A 24,643-nucleotide genomic window follows, 5' to 3' on the forward strand; every position below is an offset into this window, starting at 1 on the left:
AAAGTCCAACAGGATGGCATCAGCAACTGCACTCAAGATGGCGAGCTCTGCCGAACAAACACCCGCGGCCCCAGCCTCCGCCCCTGTCGTTCGCAAGTTCAAGGCCTCGGACCTGCCTCTGACCACAGCGACGCGCTCCGCCATCGAGGGGCTGGCTCATAGCTTCAAGAAACAAGGAGGCTACGATGCCATCAGGAAGCAGGTTTGGGACAAGTTCGAAGCTAGTGTACGTGGTTTTATTTGCTTCGACTTGCGGCTTGCTAGACAAGCAGGGCGGCTATTCTAACAAATCTTCTACAGGACTACGAGAATCAAGTGACCAAGTCTATCCTCGAAGTCGCCGAGAAGGAGCTGGAGCGCAACCCTGCGCAGCTCTTGACGCTGGACCGCAGAAAGGCCGCTGCTCTCATCGACGGTGCCCTAGATCGCTCCGGCGTCTACCAAACGGCCGAGGAGGTCATTGACCAGCTCATCGACGTGCAAGCCATTGAGGATCGCATACGCGAGCTACGAAAGACCGATATTGGCGAGGAGGCAGCATTGGAAGAGCACACAAGGGGTTCCAAGACCGACCTGGACTATGCTGTTGAGACTGCAGCCCGCCTGCAAGAGCGCGAACGCATACGGCGTGTCCTACGGGAGAAAGAGGAGCAGATAGAAGAGGAGAAGCGCAAGATCGAACTTGAGGAGAGGAGACAGCGCGAGCGTGAGGCTGAGAAGGCCGAGGCTCTGCGCCAGGAAGAGAGGGACGCTCGTCGTCGTGAAAGAGAAGCAAAAGAAGCAGAGCGCGAGAAGCTACGGCAAAAGGAGCGAGACGAGCGCCGTGCTGCGCGAGAGAAGGAGCGCGAGGAACGAGAAAAGGAACGCGAGGCTCGAAGGCGGTCCAGAGATAGGAGACTTCAAGACCGCCCGAGATCCAGGTCTCGCGACAGGGATAGAGATCGAGATCGAGACAGAGACAGGTCTCGCCGCCGTGACAGAGACCGTGATCGTAGTCGCAGTCGCCGGCGCGATAGTCGGGACAGGCGCAGGCGGGAACGCACGCCCAGGGAGGAGAGAGAGCGCCACAAACCCGAAGATGTCAAGAAGAAACTGTCGAAGGAGGAACTGGAACGGCTGGAGCAGGACGCCTTGGCGGATTTACTGCGTGAGAGCAAACGAAACGCGGAGAAACAGCCAGAGATCGAAATCGACGAAGCACTTGCACCACCTCCCAAGAAGACCAAGCCAGCATCTGCCATCCAGCCAATCCGCCGGGACTCACCGAAGACTGTCGTTGATGGAAAAAAGGTGCCAACGCTTGCCAAGATAGACTCCAAGGATTCGGCTCGAGATGCCAAGGAGACGAGAGAACCCAAAGACGCAGGAGAATCCAAGGATGTCAGACAGGCTACGAAGGAGACGGCACAGTCCGCAGAATCAAAAGATTCCAAGCTGCCCCGAGACGATCGAGATCTCAGGGATAGAGACCAGAGAGCTGCCCGGGAAGTCAGGTCGCGAGATGAACGAAGAGGCAGTGTGGCAGTGTCCACTCGCGGTGTACGTGAGCGCTCGCGATCTCGGGGTGCTGAACGTAGAGACAGGGAGCGGGATCGTGACCGCGATCGAGCTAGAGACCGTAGTCTTTCTCGCACCAGGGACCGACGACCGAGGAGTGGATCCAGAACTCGCAGAGAGCGCAGCCGCTCTCCACCTCGGCGGTTCCCCTACGAAAACAACTATCGTCCAGGCGAAGTAAGAGACCACGACAGAAGAGAGAGGAGCCGGTCCAGGGACAGGAGGGATAGAAGTCGCTCACGAGAAAGGAGAGCCCGAAGTCGTTCCCATGACAGATACAAGCCAGAGCGCAGGGATCGGAGCAGATCACGGGGCCGAGATGACCGTGCCAGGCGAGAGCCAGACCGGCGCGAGCGATCCCGTTCTCCTCGTCCTCGTGCAGACAGGAGAGACAGGAGTCGCTCTCGTCTGCGTCTGGACCGTCGCGAGCGCAGTCGATCTACGCGACGCGCACGGAGCAGGGACAAGGTACGCGAAAAGTCGCCAGCTCGCGCAGAACGTCCCCGCGACAACAGGAGCAGGTCACGCTCTCGCCCTGCCACGGCGACGAAACATGAGTCCCAGCCCGACGTCGAGGCCTGGAAGCAGGGTGAGATCAAGAAACGCGAGCAAGAAGCCAAGGCCTATTTAGCCGCTCAGCGTGAAGCCCGCCAGAAGGGCCTGCCCGTCCCTGGGTTTGACGACCGCCGCAGCTCAGGTGACCGCTCTCCTGAGGCAAAGCGCAATGGGCCCCGTGTAGGGGATGACATTGACCGTTATCGACCCAACGAGGAGAGGGACAGGCCTCGAGATCGCGACAAGGAGCCGGAGCGCGAACGGGAGCGGGCTCGCGAAAGCCGGGTCCGCGAACGAGATCCAAGGGATGATCGTCGGGATCGGGACAAAGACCGCGACAGGGATGACCGCCGCGAACGACGCCGTAGCAGGACCCGAAGCCGCAGTCGTCGTCGCAACGAGCGCGAGAGGAGCAGGAGCCGTGACCGGGAGAGGGACCGTGACAGGGATAGGAGGAGCCGGCGTGAGCGTAGTATCGACTCGAGACGCGACAGGCGGGACCGAAGCCGAAGACGCAGCAGGAGCCCGCGTTAACAGCGTGAAGAAGAACCCTGCTCGCGGCTGATTCTCCACGAATGTGGTTGAGCCTGGTCCTAGCAGCAGTCTAATAGCCAGGATTGGGTAACCGAGACGTGTTGAACATCGTGGCCATAGAGGCTTGTCCTATTGTGTTTTTCCTTGGGAGTTCATAACGAGATCACCACTAGGTTTCCAGGTGGGGTTGTGTACTTCGTATCTACTCGGAGAAAACGGTTGCTCAGATACCCCTGAAGTCGCAGGCGTTCATAGCTTTACATCTATAGCTTCGAAGGCGAAAGCTCCAGTCATGCATTGCGATAGCGTCGCATTTAACCAAATATTCTTTAAGAAAGCCTGCCGTTGCTATATGATCATCCTGCTGCAGCTTGTGTTCTTGATTTTCTGGTCAGTGATGAGATACGAACATTGCAAATGTGCATGGGGCTCTTGATACAAAGGCGATTTATGATTAGCCTCGCAAGCAAAGGAACACTCCTCAAGCCACTCATTGGCAAAGGGCGCAGCTGGCAGCTGAGAAGTAGCATTGCGCTTACCATGACACTAGGATCTGAGGCTCGTCGGGCTATGCCGAATCCTCCACCCCATTCCAAGCGCAGAGCTCGCGTGCTGTACGCACCTAGCTGAACGGGGCCTGATCTACTCTGTGGACCTGTCAGCTTCCGATGCTGTGCATCAGAGTAAGCAGCGCGACGTTGCACTCCATATTAAGCACCCGAAATAGCACGTACCGCTGGTCCTGTGTCTTGTTTACTTACGCAGTCCGCTTGTGCCCAATTGGGGGGATGGGCGAACCCTGGGAGAAGAAGAAGTAAATTAGCACCCGAGACAGGAACAAGCGTCCCTGAAACCCGCCAGAGGAAACGAGCATGCGCAGATTGCCGAATGGGAGGGGCTGAAGAGAGGTGTCGCATAAACGCAATGGCGAGAAGAGAGAGAGAGAACCCCCCCGAATGTTTCATCAGGCGCAGGCTCTTCCTGCGCGTTGAATTCGCGTTGAATCTGACGACGCGAAAGCTCTCTTTGGTTCCTTTTTTTTTTCTTTCTTTTTTCTTATTCCCACGTCCGGAAAAGGCTTTGCCTTGAGAAGTTGAAGAATGACGGCGGGTTGGACATATCAGCATAGGCATGATGCTCTATAATGCAATCGAGGGTAAAAGAGGGTATGAGATCATCGCCATGGCAAGCAGCAGGGCTGAGGGGTTCCCTGGGAGATTGACGGCTTCAATTCCAGGGTCGTTTTGGTGAGATCTGCTCCCTCGGAGTTAAGCAGCGTCGTGTCGCTGTGCCTTGTTGTTAACCTGGTAGTCAGGGCTGGCTGGCAGGCAGGCAGGCAATACAGAGCACAGCGGCTTCAGCCCTGCACCACCGCGGCCGTCTTTGGCGTTGGCGTGGTCCGCCGTCGTCGTTCCCCCCTCCATCCCGGCCGCATGACATGCAATAAGTCGAGAGGAGAGCGTCGCATGCGAGCCCAAAACGCTAACAGGTGATGCGCTTGGCCTTGCTTGGGGTGATCAGATCTGATGCGAGTGGCGTTGGCGCTTTGCATGTGTCTGCCCAGCGTCTGAACCCACACTGCACCCAGCACCCTGCCACTCTTGGGGCACTCTGTCACTCTGGGGGCACCGCTGGCGCAGTCTCTGTCAATCTGTTAGCCAGGGCATCCCGTCCCCCTCCCCACCCGTCGCCAATGGGACCGGATCGCATTCCCTCCCATCTTCCCACGCTTCTTCTCTCTATTCCTCTTCTGGGAACCAACGTCGTCATCTGTCCCGCTCCTGCCCTTTGGCTTGTTTGTTGCTGGCATCGCTGCCTTTTCTTTTCCCCCCGTTTTATTGTTTTCCGCTTTCACCCATAGCAACTCCGGCTGCCCGGGGACGCGAGTGTATCGCTTGGCCTTTTCATCATTGTATCAGACGGACGTCTCCAGCCCCCGTAGGACTCTTCAGGGCGCTCAGACGAGATTGATTGTCCGCCGTCCCTTTAGACTCGGGCGGACGAGCGGCCCTCATTCGGTAGCGAACTAGCACTTGCGCTGCACCCGCCAAGGTTTCTGGGTTTGGGTTTGCTGCGTCGGCGTGGAGTTCTAGCCCCGTGGAAGTGTGTCAAAACGGAATCCAGCACCAGCACCAGCACAGCACACGACCAGCGCCGCCAGCCTATGGTACTTCCTTCGAGCTGGGTACCCGATAAGTTCGTCACTTCAAGCCAGAGGGCCCAGCCAAACCGCCTCGAACCCACCTGAGCAGCAGCTGCAGGCAGATCCGCTGCCGCTACCCCCATTCTCCATACCTAACTGGGCACCTAACTAGGTACCTAACTAGGTACCCTCTCAGCCAAGGCCCGCCCCAAGGCCAGTCCCTACGGTCGTCCCTACAGTCCAGGACGGCCGACCGACTCCAATTATCCCGCCTCAGGTGCTCTGCTCACCGGCCTTTCCGATCTGTCTTCTCATTCCAATCTATCAAGTCCCCCCAATCTGTTCCAACAACAACCGTTTTTCCCTTCCGCCCCCCTTTGATTTGCGAACGAGGTCGACCCTCATACCTTCTCTTTTTTGGCGATACCCCCCATTTTCTTTCTTTCCCCGTTCCCCGCTTGTTGTTCTTCCCACCCAGAGACGCATTCGGGGCCCTTGGATCCTCGACCGCACCCGCGAGCCGAATGACCGACGATCCCAGACGGTGACGGCACCCACTATCGAACGGTATCGCCACGCATCGCCGTCCTCGCCTGGCGACGAGCGACCGAGCAACACACACAATCCTGCGGCCAGCATGTTAAGGCTCGAGTCGCCCACCATGAACGGCGTCATTATCGGCCTGCTCTCGTCGTTTGGCTCCGCCATTTTGATAGCTCTGGTCTTCCTTATCGTCTACTTCTTCCGCTACACAAACTCGGGCCGCATCTTCCTCGACCGTATCGGGCGACCTGGCGAATATGACGACGAGCAAGCATTTGCCCGGGAGGAGGCTGAGGCGCTGGAGACGATGGACGATCTGCAGAGGACGGAATACTTGAGAGCAAAAGGTAAGGATGCATCGCTTCCCGGTCTTTGGGACCGTCATCCATCTCGGCGCTGGCGCTGACTAGGCCGCGACACAGCATTCATTCAAGGAAACCCGCCAGAGTCGGTACAAACCGAAATCTCCCTCTCACAATACCTAGCCATCCAGGAGAAGGGTGTTTCGGCCTGGGAGTTCGAACCGGAACTTGAGATCGCCAACTGCTTCGTTGAAGGCCGGACCGAGATCGAGTTCTTCGACTCCGAGTGCACCGTCATGAGCAACCTGCCAGTACCCAAGCAAAATGAGGTCTACTACTGGGAGGCAAAGATCTACGAGAAGGCCGACAACACGCTGTTGAGCATCGGCATGGCCACGAAACCGTATCCTCTGTTCAGGATGCCTGGTATGTTATGGGGATCCAGTCCGGATCTGCTCGTTTTTGTAGTTTGACCTAACCTCGCAAGTAGGATTCCACAAGTACTCAGCCGCGTACACGTCAACCGGTCATCGACGCCTAAATCAGCCTTTCAACCCTACCTCGTATGGCCCGGCATACGTGCAGGGTGATGTTATCGGAGTTGGTTACCGACCTCGAACGGGGACCATCTTCTTCACCCGTAACGGCAAGAAGCTGGAGGATGTTGCACACGGATACAAGACACCAAACTTCTTCCCATCAGTGGGTGCCAATGGCCCCTGCATCGTGCATGTGAACTTTGGTCAAGCTGGATTCGTCTTTATCGAGGCCAACGTCAAGAAATGGGGTCTGGCCCCCATGACGGGCAGCCTAGCTCCCCCGCCACCATACGGTAGCGAGCAAGGCAGCATCTTGCTCGAGACGGGGCGGCGGAAAGACGAGTACTCCGGGTCGCCAGCTAGGGGCCACAGCTATTCCCACTCGGTTCAGACGTACAACCGTGGCTCCCCCTTGGACGTTGGACACACAAGGACGAGAAGCGGCAACTACAGAGTACTTCCGCCGACAAGTCCTGGGCCGCAGCGAAGCCCTACCGACATCTCGCTTGCTCAGTTGGTTCCGTCCGATGAGGCGGGCGAAGCTAGTCACCATGCCGCCGGATCTTCCGGCGATCACGTGGTGGATGTGGTCGGTTTAGGACTCCACGAAGCCGCCCATCCGCCTCCGGAATATACCAGCCCCGAGTCGTCAGATGGGGAGGAGTCGCGGAGCAGCTCGGAGAGCGAGAGGGTGCCTTTGATCCGCGGCCCACGAAGTCGCGGGGTGTCAGCCGCCACCCTGAGGCCCTCGAACCAACCCCCGATTCCAAGCTATAGCGATGCTGTGCGTATGGGAGCTGGACGGGATAGGAGCCGCAGCGATATCACGACAGGAAGGCGGCGCGATGATTAGAAGCGCGCAACATGGGCACGGGCAGGAGCTCGGGTGTGTACGACGGCAACGTGTGAGCACTATGCTCAATCATGGAGGCAGCGGGGTGCATTCGTCCATTTGTCAAAACATATGGGGCAACGGCGTTTACGGACATTGGGAAATGGGAAACACGATGGTTTCCATCTGATTACCTGTCGCTATTTGGTTTAGAGGGCTAACGGAACGGGAAGCGAAGGGATTGGCCAACTGCTCTATTGAAATGATACCTAGGAGATTCGAACAGAACCCACGGGCCTGTTGACTCCTGTCGCAACTGCTACTGGAGAGGGGAGGTTGCTTTGAAGAAAGAGCAGGAAGATGCCTCCTATATGAGAGACAAACAGCATTGATACGATGAATGCATATATCCTACCACATATCTGCTCTACCTTTGCTGTCTATATCCAGTTGGTGGTTGAGAGTGTGATTTGAACCTGGCCTTATCTTTTCAAGGCCGATGATCCTCCAGGAGTAAAATAAGTAAACTATTCCCGAGCTGAGTACAGTAATGACAAGACGCATAATAATACCCTGTAGGTAAAAATCGCCAATCTGTAGTGTCTCTCCCTAACTTGGTACTCAAGACACCTGCACTTGCCTTTGCCTATAGCCAGGGGTCTGTGCGTCAAGTACCGCAAAGTACCTGCACTTCGACCCCACTCATCCCACTTCAAGCTAGCCAGACAGCCAGCGAGCCAGCCAGCCGCGTCGTCGAACTGACAAACATTATATCCATACAACTTCCAATAATAGACGGCATACGCAAGGAGCAACGTGACTCTGCAGTCCACAAAGCACGGACAACAAGCAGCACAGATCGCCGCCATACCGGAAAGCTAAATCTCCCATCACATATCGTACCTGAGTTGCCGTCAAGCAAGAAAATGGCAAGTCCCCCAGCCCGCCTCCTCCCCTCTCCCTCTCCCTCTCCCTTTCCCTCCCCCATTTGCTCCAGCTGACACCCCCAGCAGAACAAGGACGCGTCCTTCACGTACGTGCACCTGGGCGCGGCGCGGCACGCGGACCTGTTCGAGGACTTCTGCCAGCCGGCGGCGCGGCTGCCCGACGACGACGTCTACGTGCCGCCGCACCACCAGCCCCTCAACCCCGAGGACGAGGACGACGTCGTGCCCGACCAGCACGCCGCCTTCGGCATCCAGAAGGCCACGGGCCGCGGCGCCGCCGGCGCCCGCGACCCCGTCTGGCGCGACCTCGGCCTCGCCGCCCTCATGGCCCGCGGGCCCTCGTCCTCCTCGGTGGCCGCCGCCTCGGCCAGGAACGGGGCCGCGTCGGGCGCGGGGGGCTTGGCGGCTAAGGCTGGGTTGGGACGCGGATTGCCGAGGTGATGAGGCCACGGAGATGGGATTTGTCATGTGTCAGAGGAACTTTCGTGGTGGTATACGTTGGCGGCTTGGTTTTGCGCCGAGTGATAGTCTACGCCGATGGCAGGCCCGCGGTCGCCGCGAATGTGTAGAGACCGACCGAGATGTCAAGCGCTGTGGAACAGCAATTATTGCCATGAGATGGTCAGGGCAGCGGCTTGCCAGAGTCATGGAGCGCATCCCATACGGGGTTGCAGCGGACCCTACATTCACATATGTCGAGGCGCCGGGACAGAAGGGTACGAGTCTGGTTCTCAGTAGGTTTGGAACTATCAAGCTGTTCAATATCGCAATTAGATGCGACAGGGGCTGAGCTCGGAGTAAGATATGAGGCAACTTTAGCTAGGACTGCCCCAAGGGCACGCAGATGGACATGCAGATTGCCCACCATCAAGCGGCCTGGTGGACGGAAATCAATGGTACCACCAAACATGGACACCGTTAGTCCATAGCGATAGCCACCTTCCCATCATATCCTTGACCTTGAGCTCATGTGTCCTCGCCATGATTGACGATATTCTGGGTATATTTCCCCCGCCAACAAATCTGGGGATGGTCTGGGGTCATCCGGGTGTCGCCCCTCCGTCCTCGCACTCTCATTTGCTTCACGCTGTACGAAACCAAGATAAAAACTTGCACTCCCTAACCCCCTGCTCAGCCCTTGCCCAAGAAGCCCTCGCGCTCCATGACCTCGGGGGCGAACTTGAGCAGGAAGACGGTGCGGCCGGGCCACATCTCCTTGCCCTCCTCCTCGCCGGGCTGGCGGACGGTGTGGGCGGTGACGCGGGCGGGGAAGCCGGCGCCGTCGCAGACGCCCTCGACGACGCCGGCGACGAAGGCGGCGCAGTTGAGCTGGTCCATGTTGCGGGGCACCGAGACGTAGCGGTTGACGAGCGGCTCGTTGTCGATGATCATGTACTCGTCGGGCGTGGCCGGGTCCGACGACTTCTCCAGCCCGTCGGCCGCCCGCCCGAACAGGTGGCCCCACAGCGTCAGCTTGATGAAGTGCAGCAGCTGGATGATGGTCAGCGGCCGCGTCTGCGTCCGCGCCGGCTCCCGGTACAGCAGCAGGTCCAGCAGCTTGAGGCCCAGCGGGTGGCCGGCCGTGTTGAGGCTGGAGGGACGGGGAAGACGACGGGTCAGCTTCTGTATACGGGCTGGGTTTCATTTGTATATAGTGTGTATATACACGTAGATAGAACCGACAAGAAACACATACCGCTTTTCCAGGTCCTGGATGCTGACAATCTTCTTGGAGGCGTAGTTGACCATCTCGGAAAACAGGTAGGCGAAGCTGGCGCCGCTCAGCTCGGCCGTCTTGGTGCGGTTCAGCGGCCGGTGGTAGATGGTCTTGCCGTTTGTAGGGTATCGCAGGCCCGCGGCCTCCTTCGCCGAGCCCTTCGTGGGCTGGAGATTCGACATTGTGTCTGCTTCTCTGTGTGGCTGTTCGCCCCCTCCTGGGCCAAGAAGTCTTTGGAGTTCTGTATCGGTTCGGGGGGGTTAGGGGGTTGACGTTGATCTGCCGGCGGCGAGGGCAGCGGTGGTGGTGATATCGACTTGGCGAAGTCGACGGGAGCTACATCTATCGGTACAGGACTCGGCGGAGAGTGTTGTTACTTTGATGGGCGCAAGGCTGAATTAGGGGAGCGGATTGACGTCGGAGCTGCGCTGTTCAAGTGGGGCCACCCCCTGGGATTGCGGATGGTGGAATGCGGGATGCTGGGGGCTCTAAGTACCGGTACCTGAACATACTTCACAAAATGGAGTTTGACGGGAGTTATTGTTTTGCGTGTGCTTAAGTGCTAACTTATACCCAACATTGCCAAAGGGTCGGTTCGATATCTTTCTTCAGTGGCAATCCATTCCCCCGCCGCTTTTAGCACACATAACATGCTTCTGAATTCACTTGCCATGGCCCGATTGATAGGTCTTATTCTTTGTGTTTTTGCCAACCTCAACTCGGCCCAGCTGTCTTTCTATGTGCAGCTCCCCCCGAAATACTCCAGGGCCGTGTTATAAGCTTTATTCTGAAATTATAGCCTGCCGCTTCTCTATGTCTTAGTTCCAAACAAGCGATTACTATTGCTCTCCCTCTATCCCAAACCTCTATATTACGAAAAATGCTCAAGCCCTGGTCGGCTCTGGCGAAGCCGGCACGGACGGGATCGGAGCGTCGACGACGGCCGGCTTCTCCTCTGCGATCTTGACGGCGTGCAGCTTCTCGGCCAGCTCCTTGGGGTCGACCTCTGTGTCTGGCGTCGCCGCACCCTCTGCCTCCGGGTCTTCACTGGGCGCCTCCGGCCGCGGTGCGACTCCGTTGGGAGAGATGCCGGTCAGGTAATCCTCCAACTCGCCAATGTGCTTGCCTCCAGCTTCCCATCTCTGCCTCTTGGCCTCACGGCGCTCCGCGCAGAGCTTGGTCAGGGCCGGCCAGTAGGTTGCGTGGTCATACTCAAAGTTTAGGTCGCCCATGAATTCCGTCCACAGCTGCTCCTTCGGGACGTACTGCGACATGTCCTCGTTGAACTTGAGCTTCTCACGGGTCAAGGGGTCGATGAAAGGCGTGATCAGCTTGAAAAATCCCCAGACAACCCAGGGGACTAGGCCGGTCAGTCTAGGTCATGTCACGCACATATTTTCCGGGGCAATCTTACCATTGATGATCAATGCTCGACCTAGCCTCTCCGGGTAGTGAGTCTGCAAAATGTTGAGAACCTCGCGGCCCTGGCCAATGCCGGGAGCAGTGTTGGTCCTGGTCTTGCCAGACTTGAAGTTGATAAGCAGACTCAGCGTCTCCTGCTGTGCCGGCATGAGCTCGATCACCCGCTCGACCATGTAGACCAGATGTTGGACCTGTCGGGGCGAGACCTCTGTGTTCTGGCGCCCGGGGTTCAGGTACTGACAAGGACGGCCCTGCTTATCAAAACCCAGAATGATCTGCTTGCCCGTCTCGTTCTCGGGCGAGATGTGCTCAGCGGTGAGGTCCTCGACGCCGTATTCTCTCCGCCAGGTCAGAGTCTCCAGGATTCGCTTCTCGGCCTCCTCCTGCTTCCACTTGACGGCCCTGAGGTATCTCAGGAGACACTCGCGCGTGAGCCATAATTTCTCACTGTCGGTGAGAGGACCGCCCTTGCCCTGTGTTGAGGGGACTTCTGTCCAGGTCTTTGCTTTCTCTAGGAGCCACTCATATTTGGCCTGCTGCTCGGCCGTGAGAATGGGCTTTTCCGGCGCCTTGCAGTGCGCTGCGGGAGCCAGAATCGGGGTCTTTTGAGGCCCCCCTGCATTTGTTTGGTCCGCCATGACGAAAGTGTCGGTCTGAGAGAAATCAAGAGTATCAGGCCAGCAACAAATCCAATTCCGGCAAGCAAGCTGGCGAGGTCAAGAAGAGAGGACGGAGAGCAGTTCTTGAGATTGTCTGACGAGCAAGATAAGGAACCGTGAGACGGCGTCCTTTGGAAAATTGCAGATTTCAATAATTTGTTGAGCCGGCAACTTGGGATGTCCAGCGAGCAGGTGGCAGGGGCAGAGGCCGCTAACGGCGGTGCTGCAGAGTGAGGCTAACCGCATAAATCCTCGGGTCCTAAACCCCTTTGGAGTCCCCGCCAACCCGCCCCTACGGCATGCCCCTACAGCAGTGAGGAGGGCGTTGGACCCAGAAGACGTGCCCTGGCCTGGGCGGCAAGGCGGGTGCCCGGTTGACGGGGCGGCCACTGGACGACCACTGGACCCCACCACCGTAAACCACTTTACACCAAAAACGCGTCTCCGTCGCGTCTCGCTTGCTCCCGGTCTCTCCTGCAGAGAATCTTGAACGTCGGCGCCCCTCCTCCCACGTAACGACCCATCGCCCAGGCTCTTGGACCACACAGATAACCCGGGGACCGCGGGGAGAGACAGACAGACGGACATACAAGCCGCATAACCAAAATGGCCGACTCGGATGTGCACGAGCTCAATGAGCGCTTCGGCCTGGGCGGCAAGCCCCTCGAGCCGGACATGCTGGCCGAGCTGCAGTCCATCATGCGCATGCACTCCCTGTCAGTCCAGGACCTATTCTTCAAGTGGGAGAGCTACTGCATCAAGATGGACATGGACGAGATGACGCTCTCGGTCGAGACTCTCCGCAACCTGAAGCGAGATATCCAGGATTCGCTCGAGAGGGAGAACCGCAACCAGCAGGCGCACGTCATCAAGTCGGAGAAGCGAAGCGGTGCTGCGCCGAGGACCACGGGCAAGGGTGCAAGCTCGAGCAGTGATGTGTTTGGCATGTGAGTCGCCGTGTTGGTCAAGGGGGTGAAATCTTGTATTTATTGACATCCTCCAGATTGGAAGGCATGTCCACTCCCGGATCCTCAAAGCTGAACAGGAGTTCGGCGCCAAAGAGGAAATTCGAGACACCCTCTGTGTCGAGAGTCAAGGGAGGCTTACCGAGCAGCTCACCCGATGTCAAGACACCGAACACTGTGGACCGGCATTTGAATGACATGACCTCCTTAACGTAAGTATTCTCATCTAATAGGGACTAGTAGCAGTATATTGATCTAGTACCAGGTTGACATCGTTCAACGAGAGGCAGAACCCTGGGGAGGTGATTGAAGTTCTCAACGACCACCTCGGCGCTCTGCAGCCGCCAATTGCGCCGTACGGAGAGTCTCGAGTCAAGCTCACTGCCGCATCGGACCAGAAGAAGCTTGGCTACAAGCCGTTGGCCATGAAGGCGTCAGAGGCATCAGAGATCCTGGACGACAGGATAGATGAGTTCCTGACCCTGGTAAAAGACCACTACAAGCTTGACGATGCTGCCTTTGGCAGCGCCGCGAGCCAGAGCACCACCGAGATCTACGCCGTGGGCAGGATAGCCTCGGATTCGTCAGAAGGCAAGCTGAATGCCGCCTCACTCGTGTTGGAGACGTCGCGGAGAACAGGTGGTGGCCGAAGAATACCCCTGAACTTGAAGAAGCTGCCGGGCTACCAGTTTTTCCCCGGCCAGATTGCCGCATTCAAAGGCATCAACACGTCAGGGGCGGAGTTTGTCGTCCACGAAGTTCTCAGCCTTCCTTTGCTGCCCAATGCTGCGTCCACAGTTGACGCGATTGAGTCGCACCGCGACAAGTTGAAGGGCGGTCCGGACGCCATGGACTCGGACGACGAACCACAGCCCCTGAATGTCATGTTCGGCTCCGGCCCCTATACAGCGGATGACAACCTCGACTTTGAACCTCTACATGCCCTGTGCAGCCAGGCTGCGGACACCTACGCCGATGCGCTGGTTCTGACCGGTCCTTTCATCGACGTCGACCACCCTCTCATCGCCACCGGCGACTTCGACCTGCCCGAGGACGCCCAAGTCGACCCGGACGCGGCCACCATGTCGACCGTCTTCAAGTACATGATCTCGCCGGCGCTCAACCGGCTCGTGTCGGCCAACCCGACCATCACGATCCTGCTCGTGCCGTCGGTGCGCGACGTCATCGCCAAGCACGTGTCATGGCCGCAGGATCCATTCCCGCGCAAGGAGCTCGGGCTGCCCAAGACGGCGCGCATCATCGGCAACCCCATGACGCTGTCGCTCAACGAGACGGTGCTGGGCGTCTCGTCCCAGGACCCGCTCTGGGACCTGCGCCACGAGGAGCTCGTCGGCGGCCGCCCTGCCGACCCCCAGCTGCTCGCCCGCCTGCCTCGGTACCTGATCGAGCAGCGCCACTACTTCCCTGTCTTCCCGCCCGCCGACCGCACCAAGCTTCCCCGGACCGGCACTGCCGACGGCCTCGCCACCGGCGCCATGCTCGATACGAGCTACCTGCGCCTGGGCGATATGGTCAACGTTCGTCCCGACGTTATGGTGGTCCCGAGTGCCCTGCCGCCCTTTGCCAAGGTGAGTTCTTGCCCCTATCATTGTTAGCCCCTTTTTTGGCCCTGTTTCCTACACAGACTTTCCTTCGCCGGCTGGCATGTTGTCACAGTATCACTAACGTACGTCCTGTGCCAGGTCGTCGAGAGCGTGCTGGTCATCAACCCGGGCTATCTGTCCAAGCGAAGGGGCGCCGGCACATACGCGAGAATGGTGCTGTACCCGCCTACGTTGCACGAGGCAGGTAGCAGTGGAATGATCAGTCACAGGGTGTTCGAGCGGGCGCGGGTGGAGATCACGAGGATATAGGAGGCATCGTTGATGAGAAAATGAGTCTGGTCGGAGTATGAATTCACGTTATAGATCTACATGGTGGCTAGAGACAGGCTACTAAGGATCACGATGGGCGAGGTCTATGCCATTAAGGGTCACTATTGTGCTATGGACATGTTCATCATAGGGTGGCAATGAGACTTGGTTGATTAACCAATTAATCTGCTCTTATCTTTGGCATTCGACCTAAGCAGTGGCACAGGATAGTGGTAGTATTTTGAGTAATGCCCGACAACTTTATAAGTCAAAGCAACTGTCCCGGTGTTGGTGCAGACGTAATAATAAAGCATCGTCGTATCGAGTTTCTTCGCCTGACCCCGTCGGGCGTGGAACTGCAGTCCACCTCCCTCACAATGATGTGTGCCATCTTCAAGTACTTCCCTACCTAGCGTCCACACGCCGCCGCTTGTCGCTGTCATACCGGTCCGCGTCTCGTGAGGAGTCCCTTTTCCTGCGGTGCCCGTAGCCATCTCCGTCTCGATCCCGATCGCGGTCCCGGTGGTCCCGCCGCGGCGACCTTGACCTCGACCTCGACCGTCTGCGTGGACGGTCTTCCCTGTCGTCCCGGTCCCGGTCTCGGTCTCTGTCGCCGCCGCGCGGCCGGTAGCTGCTCCGATCCGGATCCCGGTCCCTCGGCCTGTCGTCGTCGCCACCTCTCTGCGCCTTCCTCTCGCCCAGCGGGATCGCATTCGCGCCACCGGGCCCTTCGCGGTCGCGTCTCTCGCGCCACCTCTCCTCGCCGAAGCCGCCGCCACCGCCGGTGCCCTCGCGGCCGGGCCGGTGGTCGCGGAACTCGCCCCAGCGGCCCGTGTCCTCGGACTTGAGGTCGCGGTACTTGGAGGCGCCCTTGCGGCCGAGCTTGGTCATGTCGCGCATCTGCAGGGCCTTGGGCAGCAGGCTGCGGTCGACGTCGTCCTCGAAGCGGGCGCCCATGACGTCGCGGCGGGCGAGGGCCTCGGCCTCCTCCGAGTCCTGGAAGAAGGCGCCCTTGTGGAAGTACTTGCCGAGGAAGCCCATCTGGCCGCGGGCGTCCTTCTCGTCGCGCTGGCGCGCCAGGTGCGCCTCGTCCTCGCGGCGGCGCTCCTCGTCCGTCAGGCCGCGGCGGCGCTCGACCTCGGCCAGCTCGCGCTCGCGCGCCTCGACGGCCTCGCGATCCCGCTTGATGCGCCGCAGCTCGCGCACCTTCCAGGCCGCGTACTCGGCCTCGGGGTCCTTCTCGTCCTCGGTGTCGACGTCCTCCTCCTCGTTGTCGTCGTCGTCCCACGCCTTCTTGCCGGCCGCCTTGGCCGCCAGGGCGCGCCGGATCTGCTCCTCGACCATGGCGTCCGTCTCGGCGCGCTTGCGCTCGGCCTCCTCGCGCGCCTTCTTCTCCTGCTCTTCCTCGGCGTCCTGCTGCGCCTGCCCTGCCGCCGAGCCGCTGCCGTTGCGCTGGGATTTGGGAATGAACTTGGGCCGCATCATGAGGGCGCGCCGCGGCCGCTCGTCCTCGGAGCTTTCCTCCTCTTCTGAGCTCTCCTCGCCGTCCTCTGAGCCTTCGTCATCGTCGTCATCGCCGCCCTCGCTCTCCTCTTCCGTCACGAAGCCTTCCTCCTTGGCCCTGCGCGCCAGCTCCTCGGCAGCCACGCGTTTTTGTTCGGCTTCGGCGCCTGCGCGCCTGCGCGAATCGAGGTCGACCTTGGCTAGAGATCCTGAGCTGATGATCTTGCCGGCCGAGGGCACCTTTGGCGGTGGGGGTGCGGGCGCCGAACGCTGCTGTTTGGTCTGCGTCTGCTGCTGCTCGTCGTCGGAAGCTTCTGAGTCGGAGGAGGAGTCGCCACCCTTGGCCTTGCCGGCACGATGGCGCTGAAACTTTGTGCGATTGGCGTTTGAGAACATGTTTGCCGAGTGCTGGAGGTGACGTGATTGTGTATGAAAGCCCTGTGGTAGGCAGTGGAACCTGATCCCAGAAGGACGAGGTGAGAGCAACGGGCGCAGAGGACTCGATGCCCTCTCCACTGGAGCTCAAATTTCTAAGGGGATCAGTGTTCTTCTCAGCGCCCTCAAGACGATCGACACGGTCGTGGAATTGGTAGGTGAGGTGCAGGCGACCAGCGTCAAGGTGTCGTTAAAGATCCAGGCTGCAGACCAGACCAGAGCAGAGCCGCAACTTTAGACTCGGGTGGCGGTTGATTTTCTGACGGAGCTGCAGCTAACTGAAGGCGAAGGTACCCAGCACTAAAGATATTATGTGGGGCTGCCTATGGGTACCTGAGGTACATGGTCTACTATGTAGCTGCAGAAGACCCCTGTCAAGCCTATAACGAAGACTCGATGAACCTAGAGCAGAGGGGACTACGTTGTCGTTGTCTACCTAGGTCCTAGGTACTCGACACTCCCGAGGTTATGTTGCATTCACATAGACGAGTCTTACATTGATCACAAGGCATGGGCCGGCACATCGGGCTCTCGAACATGATCTCATTATCAACGTCGCCCCAAGTGCGAGGGCGCACATCAGCTCAGTCAGCTCAGTCACAGGACCCTTGGCCAGATTTTGTCCCATGTCCTACCAACACCGTCGCTATGCTAGATTGAGAAAAAAAAGAATCGGCCGCCAATGCTAGAAGCATATCCCAGGCTTGTGCGCCCCTTCATCCAACCGTCCCATCCACGGGAAGCTTCTCTCCCTTCATGCATTTGGTCGCCCAAGCAGCGAGGATACAAATGAGTCTGAAGCAGCCGCTGCAGGCGTCAAAACAGGCGCAGAAGATGGCACGGGCGGGCCTTCTTTTGCAACCAAAGACAGAGGGGCATTCGATGAATTTGGCCTGGTCAGCAAGGAAGACACAAACGCGTCCCGTCGCTGGAGGTCGGTAGCAACAGTAGTTGGCTTTATCTGTGTTGCCAGCCCATGTGAAACTGGCTGTTGCATGGGGACATCTCCGACCTCTCGGACCTCCATATGATGGTCTTCATCCTTCCTGGGCAAGCCTGGCTCTTGCGGCTGCTCTGCTGAGGGGACTGGCGCACGAGAGACCTCGCCAATGCCAAAATCGTTCTCATCCTTGCCTATGACTGGGGAGCCTTGTCGAGTTTGCTCGGATGCCAGAACGGAGTGGGGGTCTACGCAGTCGTAGAACAGCATGAATACGCCGCCTTGCGCCAGCACGTTTTCCTCAGTCACGTTCCATACACTTTCATCACTCAGTCGCCACCACTGTTCAACATTCTCGTCATCCGTGGTGGTTTCGGCCAAGGTTTTTTGTTCGTCTGTCAATTGGTTTTCATTATCATTATTTGTCGTGGTCTCCTTCTCGTCTGGAGATAGACCGGGGTGTTTTCGGTAACAGACGTAGTGCCCGTTCTCATGCTGGCCCTGATGGGTCACGACCGCACGTAGTTCGTATATGGGTCCGCTGATCTTGGACGGGTTTTTGTCGCCCGAGATCATCGACGCCTTGGGGTCTGACACCCACGACTCCTCGTCCTCGTCAAGTTTTCTTTCTTGGTCGATGCTGAGTGTTCGATCACGCGATAGCGCTGTCTGGTTGGCGCTGCCCAGACACCACGGGCCAAGGTCGAGGGTGCTGGGAAATCGGACGGCAGCAAAGTTCTTCCACATGTTTCCCGTATTCTCGTCAAAGACGGATCGGTTCATGTGGATGGCCAGGCTGCGAGGCGGCCTTGCTATGGCCACCTGTTTGGTCTTTGTCGAGCTGGATCGATGTTGCCCTGATATCTTGCACTTGTCTCTCAACGTCTTTTCCTCAAAATCATCCTCCTCGAGAGCGAGCTCGACTGCCTCCAGCCTGGCCCTGGGCTCTTGCAACAGCTCGTCGGGCTTATCTTGGGCACGATCGAGCAGCATCTTGAGCAGGCGTTGCGCCTTGAGCAGCGTGCACTTGGCACACTCAACGCCCTCGATAGACTCGAGCTGGGTGTATGAATCAAGCAGTTCGTAAAGATCATGCTGCATCGTCCCCACGCCGAGGTGCAGGGTCAGGCAATTGAACGGGATCAGAGACAGTCCCTCTGAAAAGCCACATTGCACGCAGGCAACTCGCTGCGCTGCCATGCCCTCCAGCGGGTTTCGAGCCACCTTGGCCTCCGAGACCGCCTTGGAAGAGGCTGGCAGAGACTGATAGCCGCTGTCATCGCTATGTTCGCTCTCTGTGTCGTCGCGAGTCAAGGCAGACTCAACGCCGGGCGGCTTGTACTGCTCCTTGGAGGCTTTGGCGACCTCCTTCTCCACCTCGTCCAACAGCTTGGAGAAATACTCCTGGGCATCTTGCTGTTCCCAGGTGTGAAGTGACTTGAGCTTGCGCGGTGTCCACAGGGTCTTTCCGTTGTTTTCACGGTCCCGCAGCTGGGCAATCAGTTGTTGCAGAGAGCTGGCCGAGCTTTCTTCCGGCGAATCCTGCTGGCTCTGTGGGCTGGGCGTGATGGCGCTATCCAGGTAGGTCGGTAGCGGCCTGAGGGACGTCAGGCCCTGTAGGATGCTGTTCTGAAAGCAGGAGTAGTCGATGTTCCCCAAGCCGGCGGGCTGGCTACAGTCGCGCTTGAGAAGGGTGCTGCCGGAGAGTGTGGACAGGCTCTTCCTGCCTGCGCTCGCGACCGAGCCTATGAGGCCACCCCCTGGCTGGTCCATGCCCAGTACCTTTCTCAAGAGCTCGCTCTTCGCAACGTATGTTCGGGGTCGGAGAGACTTGGGCGCAGGAAACATGGGCGGGTGAAGCCAGTCGTCGATGGTATACAGCACTGAGGCGGGCGTGATGGCGATTATGCAATCCCAGAGCAGCTCGCCGGGGTGGCGGTGGTCTGCGAAGGGTGAGGAGTGAAGCGACTGGTAGAAGGCCGTCAGGGCAATGACGGCAAGGCAGATGATGACGGACGGCTGCTGCAGCCAGTCGAGGAGTGATGGGGGCGTAGTAGGTGATCCCGGCCGTGAATACTGTCTCGCAAAGTGCAAGTCATCCATCCTTGAAGCCATTCGGGTGAATGTGAGTTGGTGGGTGGCTCAGGATCGCGTGGTCGCATCTGGGGTTTGGCTGAGCGAGATCAGGGCGAGGCGAGCCATGTTCTATTCATACCGGCGCAGTGGTTGATGTTGCAAAGCTCTGTAGTAGATGACGAGTTCGGGTCGGCCAGTTGTCTACCGTCGTATGATCATGTTCCTGGACCACCAAAAGCTGACCGTCGCGTGGGCGAGGGGGGGGGAAAAAACATGAGACAAAACAGGACACGACGGGACAGCGAAGGAACGGAATTGCATGTGCCAAAAAGTGGCTTCTATTTTCCAGGGCCTTCGGGCATTTTGGACCATTACAGTACCGACCCGCCGACCGCCGACATACACTGGATAGTACTGACCGCTGACCCGCTGGCCCGCTGGCCCGCTGGACGCAGGGCTTATCAGCGCTGTTATCGCTCGCCGCGGGGCAGCAACGCCCAAAATTTTGGATTTGGGGGTTTGTCGTCAAAGCATTCCATCAGAGCGCTAGTGGAACTTCCTGCACATATCTGCACATCGCGACAAAGACCCAGGCAGTTTCAAAATCATGGCAAAGACCGCAGTCTCCAAGAAAAAGGGTGAGGCAACGCAACAAAAGACCTTCTACGCCCATGCGCGCATAGCTAACATGGAGACGTTGCAGCGCCGTCCAAGCACTCGCGCGAGGCCAGGAGAGCAACTTCTCCCAGCATCAACACGGACAAGTCGCTGAAGGATGTCCGCCCGCCGCCCGAGTCCATCAACCACCGGCCGTCGATTCTCGCCATCCACCAGGGAGCGGGCGTGAGCAAGAAGCAGAAGCACGGCCGGAACCAGAGCACCCGGGCCAAGAAGCGCGCGCTGAGGGACCAGGACAGGGCCGTCGCCATCATGGAGCGCACGCAGAACAAGGTGCAGAAGAGCAAGGGCAGCTCCAAGAACATCCAGGCCCGGGCCAAGGCGTGGGAGGAGATCAACAAGCTGGTCCCCCAGGAAATGGCAGCTGATCAGGACGAGGACGGAGACTCGGACCCTGACAACACCATGAGCGAGGTGCAAAAGGCGAACGCTGCCGCCGTGAAGAAGGCGGCCAGGGTGCCTCTGCCGCTGGCTCTGGCAGCAGATCACAATGACGACGACCACGAAGACGACGACGATGACATTCTATAAGCCGGCACCTACTTGCGCTTTCTGCACCGTTTGGCGTTCTATGGAGTTCTTGCCGGGTCAAATATTTCCATAATGTTTCCCAATTCATTTTATAGACGGGGCGAATACCACTGAAACGAAATCGCACACACCCGTGGACATGTGGACGCTCACCCATGTAGCCGCCATTATTTGTTTAGTGTTTCCTGGGAGCTCAGATAAGATAAAGAACTTTTTTCGTTTTCAAGCCAGTCTGAACCGTCCAGCACCTGGCCCCACGTCGTAGGTACATAGTACAGTACCAGGTCCCTTGGCAACTGGGTACTTTGGTCTGGGTGCTCTGTCTACAACTCCCATTTCTACATTCGCAGACGCCCATCACAGCTGTGCACTCGGCCCAGATCAACACCTAACCCAGGCCGCTCACCTCGCAGACAACCACAGAGCCTCCGTCGACTTCCACAGACCGATCCCTCTACGTCCCATCCCATCGCCCCATTCTCCTCCCCCGACAGGCAATCACCCACCGCCGCCCAAGATGCCGAAAGCAGAGGTCGGCTCGGTCAAGCACCTGAGCAACAAGATGAAGAGCAAGGGCCTGCAGCGCCTGCGCTGGTACTGCCAGGTCTGCAAGAAGCAGTGCCGCGACGAGAACGGGTTCAAGATGCACACCCAGTCCGAGTCGCACGTGCGCCAGATGATGATTGTCGGCGAGGACCCCAAGAAGGCCATCAACGACTTCAGCCGCCAGTTCCAGCGCGACTTCCTGCAGCTGCTGCGCACCGGCCATGGCGAGAAGCAGGTCCAGATCAACCACTTCTACCAGGAGTACATTGCCAACAAGGAGCACGTCCACATGAACGCCACCAAGTGGCCCAGCCTGACCGAGTTCGCCAAGCACCTCGGCCGCGAGGGCATCTGCCGCGTCCAGGAGAACGAGAAGGGCATCCACATCGCCTGGGTCGACGACTCGCCCGACGCCATGCGCCGCCGCGAGGCCGTCAAGCGCAAGGAGATGCAGGACAAGGGCGACGAGGAGCGCGAGCAGCGCATGCTCCGCGAGCAGATCCGCCGCGCCCAGAAGGAGGCGGCGGCCGCCCGCCCCGATGCCGCCGACGACGAAGGGTCCGAGGTCCGCGCACTGAAGCGAGACGAGGGCGAGAAGATCAAGTTGTCGTTCGGCGCGAAACCAGCTGCCCCAGCCGAGCCTGAAGCAGCAGCAGCAGGTCAGCGGACGACGTTAGATAGCCCGGAGAAGGAAGGCCCTGCCGCCAATGCTGCCGAAGTCACAGAAGCAGCAGAACCACAACCACCACCTAAGGCAGCCGCTCCGGCCCCCGTTTCCTTGAAAATGGGCCCGGCAAAGCCTCAGGCCAAGAACGTGTTTGCCGCGGCCAAGAAGAACGCACTCGCAGGGGCCCCCAAGAAGCCGAACCCGTTCCAGCAGGAGAAGAAGATGAGCGAGGCCGAACGCATCATGAAGGAGGAGATGGAGAGGAATAAGAAGAGATCAAGCTCAGGCTCAGGCTTCGGGGGGTTCTCGTTCAACAAGAAGCAGAGGACGGACTGAGATATGCTCCAACAGCGTGGTTGGGATGTGTATGAACATTTGCATGTGCGGAATCTTTAGCGTTAAATATGGCGTTTGGCGGCGACCGGGTCATAGATGATACCACTTGGGAGAGAAATGCATTCTTGACTTATCCAATTTTTTGGTCTTATTCTGAGTTCTTTGAAACGGCCAGTACAGTCCGTTGTTTAGCTGGCATCTATCTTATGTCTATACTATATCTCTCTTCATAATTTGTAATCAGATCTACGCAATCTTGGAAACGACCAACTCCCCCTTCCCACCGCCCTCCAGCTCTAGCAATCCGCCGTCCTCTATCTTCTTTTTCCACTTCGCGCTCTCGTAGCGGGCCAGTATGAGCGTCATGCGCAGGGGTATCTCGTCGCTCGAGCTGTGCTCGCCCTCGCCGCCCGCCAGCGCCGTGAACGTCCAGCGGCCAAACGCCCAGTTCAGAATATACCGGGTCGGGGGGTGCGGCGGCGTCGGCAGCGACTCGTCGTCACCCGAGTCCCTGACAGTCGACGACGCCGTCAGCACGGACTTTATTCTATACACCTCGTCCTTGGGCGCCGCCTTCAGCAGCGCCATCAGCTTCGTCGAGTCCACCGCGGCCCCCTTGGCCCCCTTGAGCGTGACCGAGAGGACCTCGACCTCGGTCTGGTGGTCGTGCTTATGCTCGTCTTGTCCGTCCCCATGTGCGTGCCCATCGGCCCCCAGGCCCTCCTCGCCCGTCAGCGCCCGCGCCAGCCCGCCATCAATCCCAAAGATGACGTCCGCCGGGACCCTGCCCTTGTCGCTCCGGACCCAGGGGACATCGACCTCCAGGTCGCCGACGCGGTCCAGGCAGTCGTCGAAGCGGCGCTCGTCGCACAGCTCCCACTTGTTGAAGACGATCAGGTCCGTGTAGCGGGCCTGGATGCGGGCCGTGTAGCTGGTGTCCTCGTAGCCCTTCCAGTTCTCGACGTCGATGACGCTGACGACGCCGTCGAGGACGTAGCGGCCGCCGGTCTCGCGGGCGAGGCGGTTGACCTCGATGGCCAGGGTGGCAGGGAAGGCAGAGCCCGAGGTCTCGATGACGATGCGGTCGGGCCGCTGCGTGTCGGCCAGCTCGGCGAGGGCGACGGACAGCTGGCCGACCAGGTTGCAGCAGATGCAGCCGTTGAGCAGCTCCTGGACGCCCGAGATGGCGGCGCTGCTGGCGAGCTGGCTGTCGACGGCCAGGTCGCCGAACTCGTTCTTCAGCAGCGCCAGCTTGTAGGCCGGGTTCGTCGCGCGCAGCTGCGGCAGCAGGTTGAGCAGCAGCGTCGTCTTGCCGCTGCCCAGGAAGCCCGTCACGATGGTGATGGGGATGGGCGCCATCTTTTCCCGCGGGGTCTCGGGGGTTGTTCGTTCGGTCGGTCTCTGGATGTAAACGAGGGTCGGCTGATCTTGTTGCGTGTGACGGCCGTTTGGTTCAGCGCGAATCTGAAGAAAAAGAATTATCAGACAAGGTTCCGCGCCAAAGGGTTGTTTAACTTTCCATGCTCCTGTAAGTTGGAGGCTTATCGGATCGAGGGGCAGCATGCAGGATGCGTAAAAATAGCCTATCTTAGCGTCTGGGCCCCAAGAAAGACCGGGGGCCTACGGGGGCCTACGGGGGGCCTGTCCCGTGGGTAGGGGTTCGGGTAGCGGCACGGGGATGACGTAGTTGGGCGCCCCGTTGTGGTTGGCTGGCTGGCTTGCATGTCTGGCCGCTCTGGGCCAGAACCCGGGCTGAAGATGGATTAAGATCGACGCATAAGGGCTTTTTCTTTTTCTTTTCTTTTGGAACATCTCCTATACCATTTGTTTTCTACCCAGATAGACACTCATCAGAAATAGGTGTTCAATCTATAAGCATAGAAAGCATCGAGACCAATTCACTTACAACATGTCGTCGTCCAACAACCCCACGCAGCAAGCACAGCAAACACAGCAAGAAACCACACCCTCCTTCAAGGAGCAGCTCGACCATAAGGCTCGTGTTGCGCGAGATCCCAACTACGGCAAGGAAGAGCCTCAACCAACCCTCCTAGAGAAAGGTACAGCTCTCGCCTTGCACATTCAGTCTGTGGGCTGCTGACCCGAATTATTGCAGTCACCGAGTATGTACCACAAGTAGGCAATATTCTGGGCACAGGAGCCCAGAAGAAAGAGGACGAAGGTCGCAAGGTGCCTGAGTCCATCCCAGGCCCGCCTCACCGGCCGGATCATGACCTTCAGGTCGAGGAGTTCCTCAAGGAGCAGCACCGGAGCAAGAAGGGCGAGAACGGACAAATCGTCGACCACTGATTTCGGGTTCCTTTTCAAGGTGTAAAGGGAAA

At 58.7% G+C, this 24,643-nt stretch overlaps 11 protein-coding genes across 11 annotated transcripts; 6 read left to right on the plus strand and 5 right to left on the minus strand.

The window, feature by feature from the left end:
• Positions 1–37: 37 nt before the first annotated feature.
• JN550_011052 (uncharacterized protein) lies at positions 38–2,646 on the plus strand (the record flags this gene model as incomplete). The annotated part of the gene is made up of 5 exons (XM_049309376.1): positions 38–226; positions 301–1,539; positions 1,638–1,734; positions 1,833–2,025; positions 2,079–2,646. The coding sequence occupies 5 exons, from the start codon at positions 38–40 to the stop codon at positions 2,644–2,646; spliced, it is 2,286 nt and encodes a 761-aa protein (XP_049167000.1).
• Positions 2,647–5,450: 2,804 nt separating this feature from the next.
• JN550_011053 (uncharacterized protein) lies at positions 5,451–8,393 on the plus strand (the record flags this gene model as incomplete). Its single annotated transcript, XM_049309377.1, has 4 exons — positions 5,451–5,679; positions 5,743–6,060; positions 6,125–6,957; positions 8,019–8,393. The coding sequence occupies 4 exons, from the start codon at positions 5,451–5,453 to the stop codon at positions 8,391–8,393; spliced, it is 1,755 nt and encodes a 584-aa protein (XP_049167001.1).
• A 690-nt stretch (positions 8,394–9,083) lies between these two features.
• Positions 9,084–9,851, minus strand: JN550_011054 (uncharacterized protein; the record flags this gene model as incomplete). Its single annotated transcript, XM_049309378.1, has 2 exons — positions 9,084–9,543; positions 9,649–9,851. The coding sequence occupies 2 exons, from the start codon at positions 9,849–9,851 to the stop codon at positions 9,084–9,086; spliced, it is 663 nt and encodes a 220-aa protein (XP_049167002.1).
• Positions 9,852–10,553: 702 nt separating this feature from the next.
• On the minus strand, positions 10,554–11,729 carry JN550_011055 (uncharacterized protein; the record flags this gene model as incomplete). The annotated part of the gene is made up of 2 exons (XM_049309379.1): positions 10,554–11,029; positions 11,084–11,729. The coding sequence occupies 2 exons, from the start codon at positions 11,727–11,729 to the stop codon at positions 10,554–10,556; spliced, it is 1,122 nt and encodes a 373-aa protein (XP_049167003.1).
• A 627-nt stretch (positions 11,730–12,356) lies between these two features.
• Positions 12,357–14,589, plus strand: JN550_011056 (uncharacterized protein; the record flags this gene model as incomplete). The annotated part of the gene is made up of 4 exons (XM_049309380.1): positions 12,357–12,697; positions 12,754–12,927; positions 12,981–14,304; positions 14,419–14,589. The coding sequence occupies 4 exons, from the start codon at positions 12,357–12,359 to the stop codon at positions 14,587–14,589; spliced, it is 2,010 nt and encodes a 669-aa protein (XP_049167004.1).
• A 405-nt stretch (positions 14,590–14,994) lies between these two features.
• On the minus strand, positions 14,995–16,488 carry JN550_011057 (uncharacterized protein; the record flags this gene model as incomplete). Its single annotated transcript, XM_049309381.1, has 1 exon — positions 14,995–16,488. The coding sequence occupies one exon, from the start codon at positions 16,486–16,488 to the stop codon at positions 14,995–14,997; it is 1,494 nt and encodes a 497-aa protein (XP_049167005.1).
• A 793-nt stretch (positions 16,489–17,281) lies between these two features.
• JN550_011058 (uncharacterized protein) lies at positions 17,282–19,570 on the minus strand (the record flags this gene model as incomplete). The annotated part of the gene is made up of 1 exon (XM_049309382.1): positions 17,282–19,570. The coding sequence occupies one exon, from the start codon at positions 19,568–19,570 to the stop codon at positions 17,282–17,284; it is 2,289 nt and encodes a 762-aa protein (XP_049167006.1).
• Positions 19,571–20,150: 580 nt separating this feature from the next.
• Positions 20,151–20,752, plus strand: JN550_011059 (uncharacterized protein; the record flags this gene model as incomplete). The annotated part of the gene is made up of 2 exons (XM_049309383.1): positions 20,151–20,181; positions 20,247–20,752. 2 exons carry the CDS (start codon positions 20,151–20,153, stop codon positions 20,750–20,752), a joined length of 537 nt encoding a protein of 178 aa, XP_049167007.1.
• Positions 20,753–21,269: 517 nt separating this feature from the next.
• Positions 21,270–22,301, plus strand: JN550_011060 (uncharacterized protein; the record flags this gene model as incomplete). The annotated part of the gene is made up of 1 exon (XM_049309384.1): positions 21,270–22,301. One exon carries the CDS (start codon positions 21,270–21,272, stop codon positions 22,299–22,301), a length of 1,032 nt encoding a protein of 343 aa, XP_049167008.1.
• Positions 22,302–22,547: 246 nt separating this feature from the next.
• JN550_011061 (uncharacterized protein) lies at positions 22,548–23,660 on the minus strand (the record flags this gene model as incomplete). The annotated part of the gene is made up of 1 exon (XM_049309385.1): positions 22,548–23,660. One exon carries the CDS (start codon positions 23,658–23,660, stop codon positions 22,548–22,550), a length of 1,113 nt encoding a protein of 370 aa, XP_049167009.1.
• Positions 23,661–24,210: 550 nt separating this feature from the next.
• Positions 24,211–24,611, plus strand: JN550_011062 (uncharacterized protein; the record flags this gene model as incomplete). Its single annotated transcript, XM_049309387.1, has 2 exons — positions 24,211–24,361; positions 24,418–24,611. 2 exons carry the CDS (start codon positions 24,211–24,213, stop codon positions 24,609–24,611), a joined length of 345 nt encoding a protein of 114 aa, XP_049167010.1.
• Between the last annotated feature and the right edge of the window lie 32 nt (positions 24,612–24,643).

The sequence above is a fragment of the Neoarthrinium moseri genome (genome assembly GCF_022829205.1).
Source record: "Neoarthrinium moseri strain CBS 164.80 chromosome Unknown scaffold62_Wmoseri_CBS_16480, whole genome shotgun sequence".
Lineage (NCBI taxonomy): Eukaryota > Fungi > Ascomycota > Sordariomycetes > Amphisphaeriales > Apiosporaceae > Neoarthrinium > Neoarthrinium moseri.